Source organism: Erythrolamprus reginae, chromosome 1 (genome assembly GCF_031021105.1).
Source record: "Erythrolamprus reginae isolate rEryReg1 chromosome 1, rEryReg1.hap1, whole genome shotgun sequence".
Lineage (NCBI taxonomy): Eukaryota > Metazoa > Chordata > Lepidosauria > Squamata > Dipsadidae > Erythrolamprus > Erythrolamprus reginae.
The window spans coordinates 214,800,495-214,817,631 of record NC_091950.1 but is presented as its reverse complement, the minus strand read 5'-3'; the positions used below and the strand labels follow the sequence as shown (position 1 = coordinate 214,817,631).

At 41.3% G+C, this 17,137-nt stretch overlaps 1 protein-coding gene across 1 annotated transcript in view; it reads right to left on the bottom strand.

Moving 5' to 3' along the window:
- Positions 1-3,750: 3,750 nt before the first annotated feature.
- The window catches only part of UNC80 (unc-80 homolog, NALCN channel complex subunit), a 199,091-nt gene continuing 185,704 nt past the window's right edge, over positions 3,751-17,137 (bottom strand). The window contains exon 63 of the mRNA XM_070737780.1: positions 3,751-4,265. Coding sequence (XP_070593881.1) covers positions 3,993-4,265 — 273 coding nt within the window. The 3' untranslated portion in view covers positions 3,751-3,992. The remainder of the gene's footprint in view (positions 4,266-17,137) is intronic.

The following is a 17,137-nucleotide window of genomic DNA, read 5'->3' as shown; positions in this document are numbered from 1 at the left end:
CATCTAGTGCACTTCACAGATCTATTAACATTTTAATTCTATATCTTTTGATCTCACAGTTTTAAACATAATTTTATTTTAACTTTCAGATGGGGTTTCATTTCCATTTTTAATTAAAAATTAGCTTTAATGTGTACAGATTGGTTTTAAGGTTCATATAAATAAATATTTTCTCAATTTCAATATATTTTTTCAATAGTTAATCTGGCAAAATAGCCCTTCTTTCACTTCTTAAATACTGTATAGCATATATCAATGCAAAGATAACATTCTTCTGATTATCCTGAGATCATTTCTTAACCATATTGATTGCTGCTATAAACAATTGAAACATTTTATACCTTATCTCTTGATAAATATTTTGAAATACAGAATTTCTTTGGCAATTGAAATATTCACTAAATTGAAATCTCTGCAGAGAAATCTGTTTTGGAAATTTAAAATTACTTTTTCTGCAGACTGTACTAATGTATATTTTTGATGCCAATTCTTCCTTTTAAAACTGTAAAATTCTACAGAAGTTATAATCTAACCAAGTTTTAATGTTTCTAGGGAATCCTACAGCAGCATTCTTCAAACATATCTGATGGCATTTTTATGCATGTACATATAAACATGAATACTGCAACATTCAGCACAACTATGGTCACATGAAGAAAAACACATATAAATGCTGAGATTGTATAAATTAGCAAGACAATAATGTTCCCTTTCTATAAAACTGAACAAGGATTGGGCACTGCTTGAAAAAATATTGGGAGGCACACGTTGAAGGAGGAATTTACAGGAAATTTGGAACTATGGCTGTAATTTTATAACTTGGTATCGCAGATTTTTTAGAAAGGGACATCTTTTTAATAATGCCAATAATGTCAATATAAAAATCTAAAACAACACAGACTTTTTAAAAAAAAAACACTTCACACATAAGGCCTCTAAACATTAAGCAAAACTAAGCTTCACAGCAGGTACATACTTATCACTTATCAGTAGAGCAATGGAAGAAAGCAATAAATTCTTACTAGAGTACAATTCTATGTGCCTTTAGTTAGTACAATGAAACACATGCTTGCATCACAGTAAATTGCTTGAGCAGTCATAACTATTTTAGGCTACTCTAGAAAAAAAAAATTTTTAAATAACAATTTTAAATTGCAACTTAAAATTACAGTAGGCATATTTTTGAGGTTTTATTATGGCTTGCTAAAATGGATTCAGTACTATACTCTGAGTCACACTAAAATGAAATGTAATAACTGACTTTGATACAGAGATTCACAGTCATTATTCCTAAAATGTGAATTTTGATGTTTCTTATTTGTGTTCTGTGCATTCATACACATATGAGATATACCTTCTACAGTAGCCAAAAGAGAGATTTCTAGAGCTTTGAAGGATGTTTAGGTGAAATATCTTTACTGTATTTATTATTGTATATTCTCTGCCCATTTCCTTTTGACTGTTTTAATAGTAGAATCAACATTCATCTTCTTAGTTTTTATTTAATACAGTATATTCCAAATCTTCCTAGTGAAAATAAATTATTTGAAAAGGCAGGGAAAAAGCCCATTCTATTGGATCATGACATGTTTCATTCTTTCATATAGCAGGACGTATGCTATCCAGAGAACTATTTAAGAAACACAAAGGCTGTGTGGAGTTTCAAATTCAGTGTAAAAGAGGCATTTTAGAATATGTGAGAATGTAAATATGGGCCCTGTCTATTAAAGCAGCCATGTAACTACTGGTATTTTTGCAAAAAATTGCAGCTGCTTTAATGAAGCACAGACAGTGCTCTATTAAAGAGCAATGCATCCATGCTTCTGTGTTCAAAATTAAATCTGAGGCAGTATACATCTTAAGTATGTTAAAATTTAGTAAATTTTATTAAAAATTGACAAAAAAGATATAGTAGCCACAACACCAATCTTTCTCTCTCCCACAATTGGAAGGACGTTCACACCCAGCATGGGGTGGTGTGTTTTTTTTATTCCCATGAAAAAAATACACATAGCTGGATTGATGGACCTTTGATGGAAGAAGTTGCTCATGTCACTTTATCTGGACTAGAGGAACTCCAAGGTCCCTTCCCAATCTAGTTTTATTATCTGTTTTCAAGGTCATTTTAGAGAAGACAACCAAAATTGGAGCACGCATGCTAGAAAATGTCCTATCTAAAAAAAACCCTTCTCCCTCAACTCTCGAAGTTTTCAACATGAACTGTATTCAGCCATATCAACATATGTATAAATGCACATATAGTAATGAATGCTTATTTCATTCAAATAGATAGTTGTTACTGAAATGTATAACGTTAGTACACGTATAGACTTGTTTGCAATGTCACATCCTGGTGACAAATGTATAATATATAATGTATAATGTTAGTGCACATATAGACTTGGTAGCTGCAATGTCAAATCCTTATTATAGATATTCAGTGTCCACCAGCTAATCTGAAACTTTCACTACGGGCAGAAAACCAGAAGCCGATATACACACAAAATAAAGAAAAAGAAAAATAACTTCTTTTTTAAAAAGCAACAAAAGGATAGCCAAATGCCACATCCATGTGACAAATGTATAATATATAATGTATACTGTTAGTACACATATAGACTTAATAGCACTTCTATTATAAACAGAAAGAACTACTGCGAGTTTAAGATTTAAAAAAAGTAGTAAAACCTATTTAATTCTATCATCATGTAGACATATTTAAACCAGCCTTCCCCAACCAAGTGGTGTTTCATGGACTGGGAATTATGGCAATTATCCCAAAATCTTTACATGGCCCCACGTTAGGGAAGGCTGCATTCAACTGTTTAAGTGTTTGTGGGTGTATCCATTTATGTAATGCAATTAAACATAAAATACTTTTTGTCTATCATCATACTCTTATTCATTCTATACACAATCATTCAGTAAATATAAGGGATATAAATTTACAAAAGTATGTTTTCTGAATAGATAATTCTTCAGTCTTCCAAAGCCAATGAGAATCCCAACATAGAAGAAAATGAAATCATAAATTTAGCAACATCTTAAAAGTTGTGTACAGTTATATTAACTTTAACAATAACAACAGTGAAAGGAGCACACCCCAGCATGTAGAGGTTAGATTGGTTTAAAGCAATGGGAGTTAATGAGAACAGTAAAAACTTCCATTTTGCCAAATCTTTTTGCTGCATAGCTTCAAAAGACCACCCTCAGCTAATATGAAATATATATATAATTAAAGTTTTGCTTCTTATGATAGGCTTTATGCATGGCTGATACTACATCCAATTTAGAACCCTTTAAATATTAACTAAATAAAATTAATTTTTAGCAACATGACATCAGAATATAAAGGTTATTTACTTGAACATTAATGATTACATTCATATTCATTTAGATTGCAAATAATCTATTGGATATACAGTTCAAACAGACATAATGCATATAAGTTATGTTTTTTCACAGATTCACAAACACCTGCAAACCTATATAGGTGTTAAAATAATTTGTGTCCTATATTGATTGAAATATATAGTCATGAAATTTTCCTGTAGCATGATTGCTATTAATGTTTGCGATAAATATACTCTGTATCTGTTTCCCATCTTAGATTACAAAAATAAACTTTAAGATATTAAGGTGGCCTGCCTTCTAAAATATCATACTCATTTTATGCATACTTATGTCTTGTCGTGTTTAATGTAATATTTTATTGGAGAGTCTAAAAAGCAGAAGATTTTTATGTCATGATTAAGTTCTGTGTCTAAGAACATTCCAAGTTATGCTTCAATCTTACAGTATGTCCTGAGTCTAACTAGATCTTCCAAAGGCATAACTTAAGAATTATGAAATACATATTAATCGACCAACAGGATATGAGATATCTCTCATTGTTTATAAAGTGCTCGTTCTTTACTTGCATTACTTATAGAGAGCTATGAAGATTAGAGGAAAGTCTTTGCTTCCTCTACTGTACTTATGTTTCTTTCCAGTCAAACATGTGATTCATCCAGACCAACATCAGTTTGCCCCATCTCAACTTGTGTGAAGTTGAACTGGCTGGAAAGAAGGGGATTCTCCATCCCATTGTCTTCACTTATATGAAGCACAGTATCTTCGTGCTGCAATAAACTGGTTGTTTCTAAGCCTGTGAAGTCCTCAGCATCAGAAAGTTGTGCAGTTGGAGAAGTACTATGAGCAAGTGCTGGGTTTTGCTCTGAATCCTCCTCCTTTTTTGTATCCTTTCCAGTAGCAAGTGTCTCAATCTGCAATGAATAAAAGTGGATATATTTATTTATTTATTTAATTTATGGGCCTATCATCTTACCACTGGGGAATTCTGGGCATCCAATAAATCTATGAATGCACACACATACGACAAACAAACACACCTCTATAAAACAACTATGGGTAGCTTACAATTATATCTGGAATTGTCCAAGAGTTCCCTTGAAGTAGCGGCAGTAGTAAGTCATAAAAGAGTGGCAGATAGATGGAGACACGGTTGTAATTAGAGGCTATCTTTTTCCACACATAACAAACTCTTTTCTGGAAATTGTTATAGAATTTTACCATAATAACTTTATTAGTGTTAGGGAATTATATAGTTCATCTTTCCTGAAGTAAAAGATAAGCATTATTGAACTTGGCAGGAAGAATGATGAAAGGAAACAATAATAGCACTGGCCATCACAGGCACCTATTTGAAATGGGAGGAGACTAGTAAGTTGTGCAACACCAATACTTAAATCTGTTGGGTTGGATGATCAAATACTATTGGAACCCTACTTAGCTGATATTTGTCCTCTCAGCGTTCCATCCTTCCGAGGTGGGTAAAATGAGGACCCGGATTGTGGGAGCAATATGCTGGCTCTGTTAAAAAGTGCTATTGCTAACATGTTGTAAGCCGCCCTGAGTCTAAGGAGAAGGGCAGCATAAAAATTGAATAAATAAATAAAATAAATAAAATCCTTACTCAAGTCGGAAAGGTCTAACTACCAGAGATGAGTCCATCATGAAACGCAGCTGCATCATGACTACCTTTCCTCTTTAGAAAATATTAGCTGATCAGAGCCACTAATTTTTATTCACTTAGGTACACTCTCAAAATACAACTGCAAATCTAAGCACATTTCATTTTCTCTTTCTCCTCCTATTGTCCTTTTCTTTATTGAGAATACAGTACAATTATATTTATTATAAATGTATTAATAACTGCCAGCAATGGGAAAAAAATTAAACCAGACAAATCGGAATGAAAATTAACACAAGATGAGGAGGAGGAGGGAGAGAGAGAGTGTGTGAGAGAAACAAATATCAATAGCATTAGGATTAAAGTAGTACGGTACATTAACAAGATAAGAGCTGCTGACGGGCTGCTGGCTCCTATCTGTCCACCACACCGCCAGCCCCTACTACGCTGTCTGCCCCCGCCCTGCCGCTCCCTGGTAGTGCCATGAGCGGTGGGGACTGCCGGATCCTATATGCCCACCAGGCCACCAGCCCTCGACGCATCGCTTCCCGGCACCGCCATGAGCAGCAGGGGCTGCTGGCTCCTATCTGCCCACCACACTGTCAGCCTCCCTCCCCGGAACCACTATGAGTGGCCTGCCTGTTCTGCGGTGAGCAGTAGCTCCGTACGCTTGCCCCTCCAGCACGTTGTGGCTCTTACCTTCTCTTCCGCGATCTCGTTGATGGGCCATGGTGCAGGGAGCAGGCAGGGTGGTCCCGAGCTCTGTGCTCTCCCACGTACACCAAGAGATGCCTGCAGCGTGGGAGAGCAGAGAGCAGGCCACCCGTCTGGAGCTCGGGCAGGCTGCTGTTGGTTGTTGGCCCCAGCCGCCGCTCTAGGCGCCTCAGCGAGATTCTAGCGCGGATGTCATTACGGCAGCGAGATTTGAACAAAAATTGCCAGTTTCTTTGCTCCCGCGCATGCACAGAAGCAAAAACCCAGTAATTTTTACTGGAATCACACCGGTTGCATGTGCACGGTCTGTGCACACCTGGCAGCAATGGAGTGGGCCTATACATTCCGTTTCTGCTGCTGGAACAGCGTTTCTGACTGTTCTGCGTCCTGCCCATCACTACTCTGACCTGTGCCCAGGTTTTCTTCTGACATTCAGTCATATCAATTAACTTTTCTGATTTCAATGATCCAGTACAAAAATGGATCCAGGTTTCATTTAAGATGGGATTGATAAGCAATCATACCATAGACTATTACTCTAGTGGAAAGGCTATGAAATTCAGAGTCCATTGGATTTGGATGACCAATAAATTAAATAAGGAAAATGTGAGAGAACTAAACATTAGCTGTTGCGAAAACAAATAGTAGTATAAATGAATCCTAAGCATTTATTACACCTTGCATCATGTAACACAAGATGTCATCTCTGTTAAAAAGAGTTGAGTAATGTTGATGAAATATACTGTATTTTTTTCGGAGTATAAGATGCACCTTTGTTTTGGGGGAGGAAAACAAGGGGAAAAATCTGCCTCTGCCTTCCAGCAAACAGCACAGATGATATACACTGTTCTGCCTGACCCATAGAAATAGTAAAAGATTGGAGAAATGTACATTATGGCAGTACAGTGATCCCCCGGGTATCGCGATCCTGATCATTGCGAACGGCTATATGGCGATTTTTCAACCCGGAAGTCAAAACACCATCTGCGCATGCGCGCCCTTTTTTTCTATGGCCACGAATGCGTAGATGGCGCCGGGCAGATCAGCTGCTGGGCGGCTTCCCTGGGTCTTCCCCCTCTTGCTGGCAGGAGGGCGAGCGGCGGGCATCAGCGAGGAGTTTCCCACCGCCCACGCAAACTCCTCGCTGCCGCTCGCCCGCCCTTCGCCCGCCCACGCCGTTCGCTCGCGCCGCTTCCCAGCTGAGTCCTGAAGTGAATTGGCTTCAGGACTCAGCTGGGAAGCGGCGCGAGCGGTGCGAGCGAACGGCTTGTCCGCCACCTGCCTGCCCGCGCGCGCGCCGCTCGCCCGCCCTTCGCCCGCCCACGCCGTTCACTCGTGCCGCTTCCCAGCTGAGTCCTGAAGCGAATTGGCTTCAGGACTCAGCTGGGAAGCGGCGCGAGCGAACGGCGTGGGCGGGCGAAGGGCGGGGCGAGCGGCAGGCGCGCGGGCAGGCAGGCGGCGGGCGGACAAGACAAGCGGCGGGCACGGCAGCAGCGAGGAGTTTGCGTGGGCGGCGGGGAAACCCCAATCTTCGGCTCCTCGCTGCTGCGGCGGAAGTAAAAACACCATCTGCGCATGCGCAGATGGTGTTTTTACTTCCGCAGCGCTACTTCGCGAAAAACCGATCATTGCGAGGGGTCCTGGAACGGAACCCTCGCAATAATCGGGGGACCACTGTATATTAATGCCAGAAAGTTTTCTTAAATGTAGTCACGGTAACTCCTCCCAATTATTTAAATAGATCCACTCCAAACATAACTAGTCAGGGAAGCAGCTCAGCTGCTTTATCTTAATACTAAACAGGACACTGTTACATTTCAGACTGTACTTGTACAGTCTTGATGTGACTTTTTGGAAGTATACATTATTCTCTATTATTAAAAAGAACATACAATAGTACTGGGCCTCTTCAGATCAAGTATTTATTTTAAAAAGCTTCTTCATTTTGTCAAGTTGTCTAAAACAATAATAAAGCAGTCTTTAAAAAATAAATCTAATAATTTGAATGTTCTACAGACATTTATAGTTATTGACTTACCTCCTTGCATCCAGATTCAGCAAATGATTAGCCCAGGAAAATAAAATTCTGCCTCTGCCACTTCCTCTCAATTTGCCTACTTGCAGCTAGTTTCAGTTTCAGTTTAGCACATGGCCAGCCTGTCTGTAGCCTCACATCAGCTGAAAGTCGCTGATAATGAGTTGCTTGGCTTAACAGGCTCTTCCCTGTTTGCTGCAAGGGGGTAAATAGCTGGGAGACAGAGTCCAAAAGGTGGGGATGGCTGGATGGGTGGGGCTACATTCGGTGTATAAGACACATCCAGGTTTTCACCCTCTTTTTAAGGGTTAAAAGGTAAGTCATATACTCCAAAAATATGGTAGTTAATATTTTTTCTTTTAAAAATATTTAATAAAGATATTATTTTTAAAAGAATACAAGGAAGATTCCTTTCTTTAAACATTAGCTCACATTACTACTTCCTATTCCCTATTATTAAAATTATCTTCTATTGTTTCTCTGATTTAAAAATACATTTTCTCTTGCCTTTCACCACTCCATTACTTGTTACCACAATCTTGCATGAAGCCCTATCTGCCCCAAATTTGTTACAGGTATTTCTCACTTTTTATTATATTTATGTATTTTATTATTTTATTTATTTATTTTGTCAAGTACTGTATATAGAAAATTACAGAAAAAGTGTAAACAATTGTGAATACATAAAACGTGACCATGGTTATGTATATATGACATGGTTATGAATGCATGGGGACTTAGGACAGGGACAGTAGGCACAATGGTGGCCTTATGCATGCCCCTTACAGATCTCTTATGAACAACTTTTGCCACAAATATGTCAAAAGCAGAAAGTTATATTTTACAAAATATTTTCTTACAAAAGTAATATATTTTAATAATATCTTGAATTTAAAGGTGCATAAGAAATAAAGGTGAACCCTCTCCAATTTTGATTTAATTTGACATACTTATCACTTAATAGTCATTTAGCCTCCCAAAAAACCTTTTATGGCAAAAGTTATAATGACTTTACAAAACAGATTTTAAAGACATGTAATTCAGAAAGTATTTTATCATTTCATGTATAATGTTCTAAAACACTCTAAATTCCAACCTGTTCTGAATTTTTTAAAAATGATATCTCTATTTTTTCATTTTGGCTCATAGAAGAAAATTGGCTTTATACACTTAGTACATGTTTCTCATGCTTATGCATTTTTTAAAAAACTAACTATCCTGGGAGACAGAGATTCAACTCCCTAGTCAATAACCTACCTCACAGGACTGTTGTGCTGATAGGATGGAGCCATGTATACTTCCTTGAGCTCCTGGAGAAAAGGTGGGCTATAAATATAATCAATCGTTCAGTCAATCAAGGCACATTCAACATTTAATACAAAATAATTCTATTTGAGTTTTCCCTTCTTTATTCCATATAAGAAAATGACTCCTTATATTTGAAAAGAAATGAAACCTGCAGTATGGTAATGTGTCATATAAATATGAGTAGGAGAAAAAAAATTGTTTTCATACATCTGCTTTGGTATGCATAAACATCAAATTACATTCAATAAGTACAATAAGTTTATTATATTTGCACCAAAACAACATTCAGATTAGGTAAAGTGCTCACAAATTAGTAAAATTATATTTACTTTCTATACTTTCCAGCATCATTTACACTATTACTGAAAGGGAAAAAAAAATCTTAACCTACAGGTACTTTGGGATAAATTAGCCAGGTTTGGGAAGCATCTCCCAGAGCTCCCTTGCAATGTGAACTAAGAAAGATTGGTCAGCTCAGTCCAAAACTGTTGTTTCCTCCTAATCTAGCAGGCAAATTGTGTCTCTGTTGAACTCCCATTACAGCCCAAGCAACATCACAAGGGCCTCTGGAAGTCAAGAATAGCTATCCCATTCGATGGACTGATTGACTGGACCCATCCTCCCTACAGAGTTTTGTAACTGTGGACACAGCACAGCACAGAGTGATCTGGTCATGAAGGAGACAGATTGCAACCGCTCCAACCCTCAGCTCATATCACATTTATCCTGAACCAGAAACTAGATCTAGTATTTGTATGCTGCCCCGAGTCTGCGGAGAGGAGCGGCATACAAATCTAAAAAAATATTATTATTATTATTATTATTATTATTATTATTATTATTATTATTATTATTATTATTTTCCCTTTTGCATAAGTTGGCCCTGGAAGCTCAGATATTGATCCATGATTGTTGTGGGAGTTATGAACTTCCAGGCCACCTCTGATTCCATCCCCATTAGAAACATGTTTAAAATCCACTGCCGATGCAGAAATGAGGTTGAGTAACTGCTACCACCGAACAGCAGGGAGATCAGTACAGCAGCAGCACTCCCAATTTGTCTCTAGCATCCAACTAACAAATAAGGCTGCTACACATACAGTTATTTATGCAATAGAAACTCTAAACTGCCAACAGACCTTCCCAGATGACAATTCATTTCCCATGTCTCCATAAAGTAAAGTAATTGTTGGAACTGTAAGATAGCATCAGGTTATCTGCAGCTGGACTAAGATACACTGTGCTTAATACTTTATGAGAAACCAAAGGCTGACATGCAAAGAAATGAGAGGCTAGGCGAAATATCGCCTGGCCGAAAATTGCCGATGGCGGGAACCAACTCAGCTCCCCCATCAGCTGGGGGGCGTTCCCCGCGATAGCGCGGGAACGCCCCTGAGCAATCAGCGGCCGCTCGGGCATTATGGGAAAGCTGAGGGGCGGGGCTTGTGCCCTTTATCAGGGCTTGCTTTGCCCCCCCCCCCCGGCTTCCCTTGCCACGAGCTCACCGCAAAATGGACCAGCGAAAAGGGACCAGCGAGCCTTTTCTGAAGGAAGGAAGAAACTGAGGATGGTGCCTTTTCGAAGCCCCTGGGATCGATAACGATCGCCAGGGGCAGCTCAGGTTTGCGGGTGGGCAGGGGGCAATGGCATCCAGCGCCTGAGAACTTGCTGTTCGCCGGGCGTCCATCGGGAGGAGGACGTCGCCCTTGCGGACGGCTCTTCCTTTCTTCGGCTGGCTGCTGGTAAGGCAGCCTCGGGAGCAGCAGTCCCGGGCTTCGGGGCCTGTGGGCCCGCCCGGGCAGGTAATCAAGGGCTCTGGCGGCCCGGCTGGCAGCCAGGGCTAGCGCTGGGGTCCCCACATGGTTTGTTCTGCCGCTGTCTTCAGAAGTCTCGACTCGCGGCCGGGGGCGGCTGGCTGCGTGCGAGGTCCTTCCTGTGAGCAGCCACCGTTTTGGTGCCCCTGGGATTGACGGCGATCGCCCAGGGCAGCTCGGGTTGCGACGGGGCGGTGGGGGAACATCGGCGGAGGCACCCTGCGTCCAGGAATATAGTTCCCCCACGTGGTTGGTGTTTAGCCGCGGAGTCCTGGGGCCTCGAGTGGGGCCGCGCGTGGGGCAGCGCCTGGCTTGATCCACGTGCTGAGCCTTTCACTCCCCCCCTTTTTGTTTCCGGCACAGCGCGAGCTAGGTAGGTAGGTAGAATAATGCCTTGAGCATGCCGGCAATTCTCCCCCTTAAGGGGGAGGTAAGTTTGCTTGCCTTTGGCAGCCCCCCCCTTGTGGGGACCAGGCAGACACACATCTCCCCCCCACCCTTGCCGACTTGGGCCCCGTTCCCCTGATGGAGCGGAGGTTTACAGGTATGTTGCTTCTGGTTAATAGATTTAGTACATAAATCAGTTCATAATGATAGTGATCTGTAGGAGAATAGTTCCAGCTGCTGGCAGATCTTATCTATTTGGTCTACTGAAGCCCACATGATTAATTTGGTAGAATCATGGCAGCCTGGATTGAGTGCGTGGGATTAATTAATTTGTCTTTTTAAATTATAATTGGAATGTGGCTTCTCCTAGTTTTGTGGCAAATTAATAATTGATTGATTACCAATATTGGAACTATTCCCTGATCTATTCAGGCATATTGACAATATGAAGACTCCATTTATATATTACACATTTTAATTTTGACTGATTTATTGGACAATGAATTTAAAAATGATAATATTCTTAATCAAGTTGAATCCACTCGAGGTAGGGATTTCTATGATTTAGCCCTTATTACCTAACAGAATAAATACAATGGGTGCTGGATGAACTATTTACCTCAGTTCTAGGAAGCTTCAACCGATTAAGTGGTTGGAATAATGGAACCACTGGGTTCAGTTTTTATTTAACCTACTATTAATTCATCCTATAGGGGGGTATATATGTAGATATTTATGGTTTTGTATGTAGGTCTGTATTTATATATTGGTGTTTATAGATGTGTATACTGTATATACATAGGAATATATGATTCAATGTTGTGCAATTTAATATATATACAGCTGTACAATTCATTATAAGTATAATTATTATTATACTTCGGAGGGATGTTTCATTTTGTATAGGCATATTTGTGCATGCATTGGTGCACGTGTATGGGTAACACATGCATACATGTATATAGTTAAATCGAAACTTTAACTACCCGTTTTTGTTCGTAACTTAATTTTACGGGGCAGGGATTGGCTATAGAATTCCCTGCTGGATCAATGTGATATGCCTTGTTGGACATAACTTAAGGGATTATTTATTACATTGAATTACAAGGCACTGCAAGCATCCCTTTAAGACAATTTTTAGCATACACAAATTTGGAGAAATAAGGCTCCTGTACGCAAGTTAAATATCGGGGTAGGCCAAACAAGCCGCTAGGTTATGAGCACTGGTTTGAACGAGATATATAATTGAGCCATAATGTGGTGGACATAGAAATGGTATGGGGATCAAAAATGTCATATTGGAAATGCTTTTCAGAATCCCGCCCTCACTACCATTTGATATCAGTTCTTTCATACCCAGTAGATAATGGCGCCCTCCTATGGCATTTTTGCACAAGAGGGACAATAACAATCAGGGATAGTAGCCATGAAGCCAGGCTAGGTGGTGTTTGAGCAACGGGATCTATGGAAAGACTACTTCGTCAGTGAGAATGGCTTTTAGTGATCAAAAGACTGTAGCCTTAATATAGACCTTGGCCCCTTTGGTTCATCATAGCTTCAGGCGACTTAGCTGGCTTCTGACAGCAACTTTGCAGTTAAAACCTTGGCTTCTGCTCATAAGCGGGTTTAGAAGAATCATTACAACAAATGATGAGGGCTTTCTGCTACTGGGGAGGCTCTTAATCTTTATTACACTTTTATCAAACATTATAAATCTCTGCAATTCATTTGGAACAGTGCTGCTGAATATAAAGGATTTGTTTCTTCCTACGTAAGGATCTCTTACCGAGAACGCTGTGCAGAAATATATCTTGGCCTTTATTTGAAGCACTGTGGAATGGGGACCTAAGAAGCTGTTTGGCAGACAGGTCTGGCGTATGTTTCTTTACCACATTGAAAATAGCAATTAGGTTATTGGGCGGTAGGTAAATATAGCCTCATACGGCTCCCTTACCCTCAATTTTAAATAAATAAATAAATAATTGCTCTCACGCTTTAATAAGGGTTGACAGTGTTAATATAAAGTATTATGGCACGTGGAACATAACGAGCTATGTTCTATACCCTACACAGAAAAAATTGCTTATTAAAGCTTTTGTTATCAGGCTGGAGGTTTACTTTTGTATGTTTTCCTCTTCACTTTCAAGTTGGCTTAATGGCAATCCTCCTGGTCAAAGATGCCCTGAGGAATTATCTTTGTTAATTTTATGGCCATACTTAACTAGTGATGTACTGCACAAAAGGATTACTTGGTAACAAGGTTTTTATGTGCTTGCTCCTGGGTATTTTTTTTAAAATTATTATTATTATTATTATTATTATTATTATTATTATTATTATTATTATTATTATTTTCATGATGTGCCGGATCCTGGAGCAGTTGCGCTTGGAGGTCATTATGTCTCCCTGAATGGTGCTACTAATATTCTGAATTTTGCCACATTTCCAAATGTAAAGTTATTGTACTGAAGGTTATAATAGTACGGGTGCTGTTGGTAGCAACCCCCCTTTTCTGTACAAGCAAAACTGAAAGATACTATTAATACCATAACTACAGCCTGCAGATCCCCATGTCATTACCATGCCGAAGGTTGAAAATCTCCTAAGTTCTGGCTAATCCTCTCATGCGTAAGACAATGAGGAACCGGATTGTGGGGGCAATAGCCTAGTTCTGTTTGAGAAGTGCTACTGCTAACATGTTGTAAGCCGCCATGAGTCTAAGGAGAAGGGCGGCATAAAAATCGAATAAATAAATAAATAAATAAATAAATTAGTCAGCTGATCTCAGCCCCTTTAGTTTGTTCATAAGAAATGGTATAGTCACCGGAATGGGGGAATTATTTTCATGATGTGCCGGATCCTGGAGCAGTTGCGCTTGGAGGTCATTATGTCTCCCTGAATGGTGCTACTAATATTCTGAATTTTGCCACATTTCCAAATGTAAAGTTATTGTACTGAAGGTTATAATAGTACGGGTGCTGTTGGTAGCAACCCCCCTTTTCTGTACAAGCAAAACTGAAAGATACTATTAATACCATAACTACAGCCTGCAGATCCCCATGTCATTACCATGCCGAAGGTTGAAAATCTCCTAAGTTCTGGCTAATCCTCTCATGCGTAAGACAATGAGGAACCGGATTGTGGGGGCAATAGCCTAGTTCTGTTTGAGAAGTGCTATTGCTAACATGTTGTAAGCCGCCATGAGTCTAAGGAGAAGGGCGGAATAAAAATCGAATAAATAAATAAATAAATAAATTAGTCAGCTTATCTCAGCCCCTTTAGTTTGTTCATAAGAAATGGTATAGTCACCGGAATGGGGGGCTTGCAAGAACGCTAAGCATTGGGGTCATCTGAATCAAATTCACGCTTGAGTTGATTTTAAGCTTAATATGAGTTATTAAGCATTATATTAATTGTTTTAATGAATAATTCAGAAAATGTTATTATCATAAGCAATATTGAAGTCCTGGTGTCAGGACGGTACCATTAACATTATGGTGATATTGATTAAGTCATGTTGGTAAAACTAATCCATGCGCTACCAGTAAAGAAAGCATTGGCATTGGCCTTTGCTTATCTTCATAAATTTCTTGCAATTATTTTACTCCCTGGGTGAGCAGGCAAGGCCACGGAGTATATTGGCTAATCTCCCTGGCATTTTAATGCTGGAGGAAGAGTATTATGATTTCCTGAGAGGAATACAGGAACATGGGACTGCGACTATGGTGTACAGCTGGCCCATCGGTGGAGTGAAACGAGCCAGCAACAGGAGGTCCAGTCCGTTAACGGAGTATGTGTGCATGGGCAGGTGGTTGGCAGCCACATGGCATAGGCTGGGGCGCAGGGTACCCAGAATTGGTGGACAGCGCCATTGCTCAAGCAAAGGAGTGCAGGTTGGACCACATGGTTACATGCCATCATGTAGGGGCAACAGGTGGGCTTAGCTCTCCTAACAAAAGACCTCGGTGTCAAACTATTTGAGGATAGGGGGAATGATCAAGAGATGGTCCAAGGAAAGGACTCAGATCGGGGAGAAATTAGTAAGCCACTATACATTACCCAGTTTCAGGGGCAGCAGGCATTGGATGAGACCCAGATCCTCACCCAACGAGGCGAGGCTGTTTCACACGACAGCCAAAAAAAATGGCCTTTGGGACATGGTAGGTCTGCAAGGTGCTGTCATGATCGCATAGTAGGGGACCATGCAAGGTTCCCTGGGCCAGCAAACCGATGTTAAATGGAAGCTGCGGCAGCCGCGTTGGTTACGCATGGTGGCTGACCAGTAACGCAGATGGTGGATTGAGCACTGGCCAGGTATATCAAACAAGGATATATGCCGGGGTATGATGGACTCAGTGCAAGTAAAGCGCTGAAGCCAGGGAATGGTGCCTTTTTTACCATAAGACAGGCCTCCACTGAATAAATAACAGTTAAGGGCCGTTACAGGAGGATCGGCATGATATCAGGTGGTATTTCCTCAACAATACTGCAAAGTAACGAATCCGGTGGCAGATGGAAGTCAGTGGCTTTCATGAAGTAGATTCAAAGCACCTGAGTACAAGCACTTTTGGGATTGGGTGGCTAACACTGTCTTTGTATCCTTATTGTTTCTCTAGGTCCTGGCCCTGCTCCACTTTATTACGTGCGAAGTGCGAAGGAGCTGCCCTTCTGTTACCCACAGTAGCGAACTGCGGCCACAGCGTGGCTTGGTGGCTGAACGTTGAGCTGCAACATTATTTTCAGGAATGTGGAGGTTGCTGAGTCGCTGGGGCTTCAGTGGAAAGGCTCGAGCTCGGAGGTCTTCGTTGGAGACGGGTCTCTTCTGTTGTGAAAAGTCGGGAGCAGTGACGGGCCGGACCCAGATTGTTGGTGTTGCCCACGGGTGGCAAAGACCTGGTGGTGGTGAAGGACTTGGCTCAGTGGGGTCAAGTCATGGCAGTCCCCCGGGGCTTGCAGAGCATATGGAACAGATTGTTGGTGTTGCACACGGGTGGCAACGACCTGGTGGTGGTGAAGGACTTGGCTCAGTGGTGTCAAGTCATGGCAGTCCCCCGGGGCTTGTAGAGCATATGGAACAGATTGTTGGTGTTGCACACGGGTGGCAACAACCTGGTGATGGTGAAGGACTTGACTCAGTGGTGTCAAGTCATGGCAGTCCCCCGGGGCTTGCAGAGCATATGGAACAGATTGTTGGTGTTGCACACTGGTGGCAACGACCTGGTGTCGGTGAAGGACTTGGCACAGTGATGTCATGTCATGGTGAACCACCGGTCGTACGGGGCCTACGGCCGTGGTGTGTGGTTCTGATACCCCCACATGGAGGGGATGCGGAGTCGCCGTCACACCAACAGCTGTTGACGGGACCAGGATATGGGTTAACATGGCAGGGGGAGGCAAAGTGATCAGACACATAGGCATGTGTTTTTAAACCCCCCCCCTAGCTTTCACTGGGTCAATTTAGGAAGATGTCAGGAGTGGCAATTTTTACACAGACCTGCAGTGGTGCCTGCGTGAGCTGGGACAGGCTTAGGCAGGGAGCAGGGGGCCAAGATAGAGATCTGACCCCCTGCTGTGGCAGAAACGGGGCGGAAAGGGTATCAGTAGCAACTGTGTGTTCTCCTTTGGGCATCTTTTATAAGATGATTGGCACCCCCATTGCACAACTCAAGCTTCCTCCACGGACAGAGAGGTGTGAAGGGGGTGCCCTTGGGGCTCACCTACGTCATTTCCGGTTCCGGGTCATGCAAGGCGAGCCCTCCCACATGCTGGGCATGGCTTTCGGGTCGGGAGTAGGCGGGACATGCCTCACCCTGACCAGGCATGGAGTAACGCCCATTTAAGTTGCCCAAGTATGTTGTGTTCAGGAAACTCCGCCCCATTTAGTGACCCCTGCAGGTCTTTCTGTTA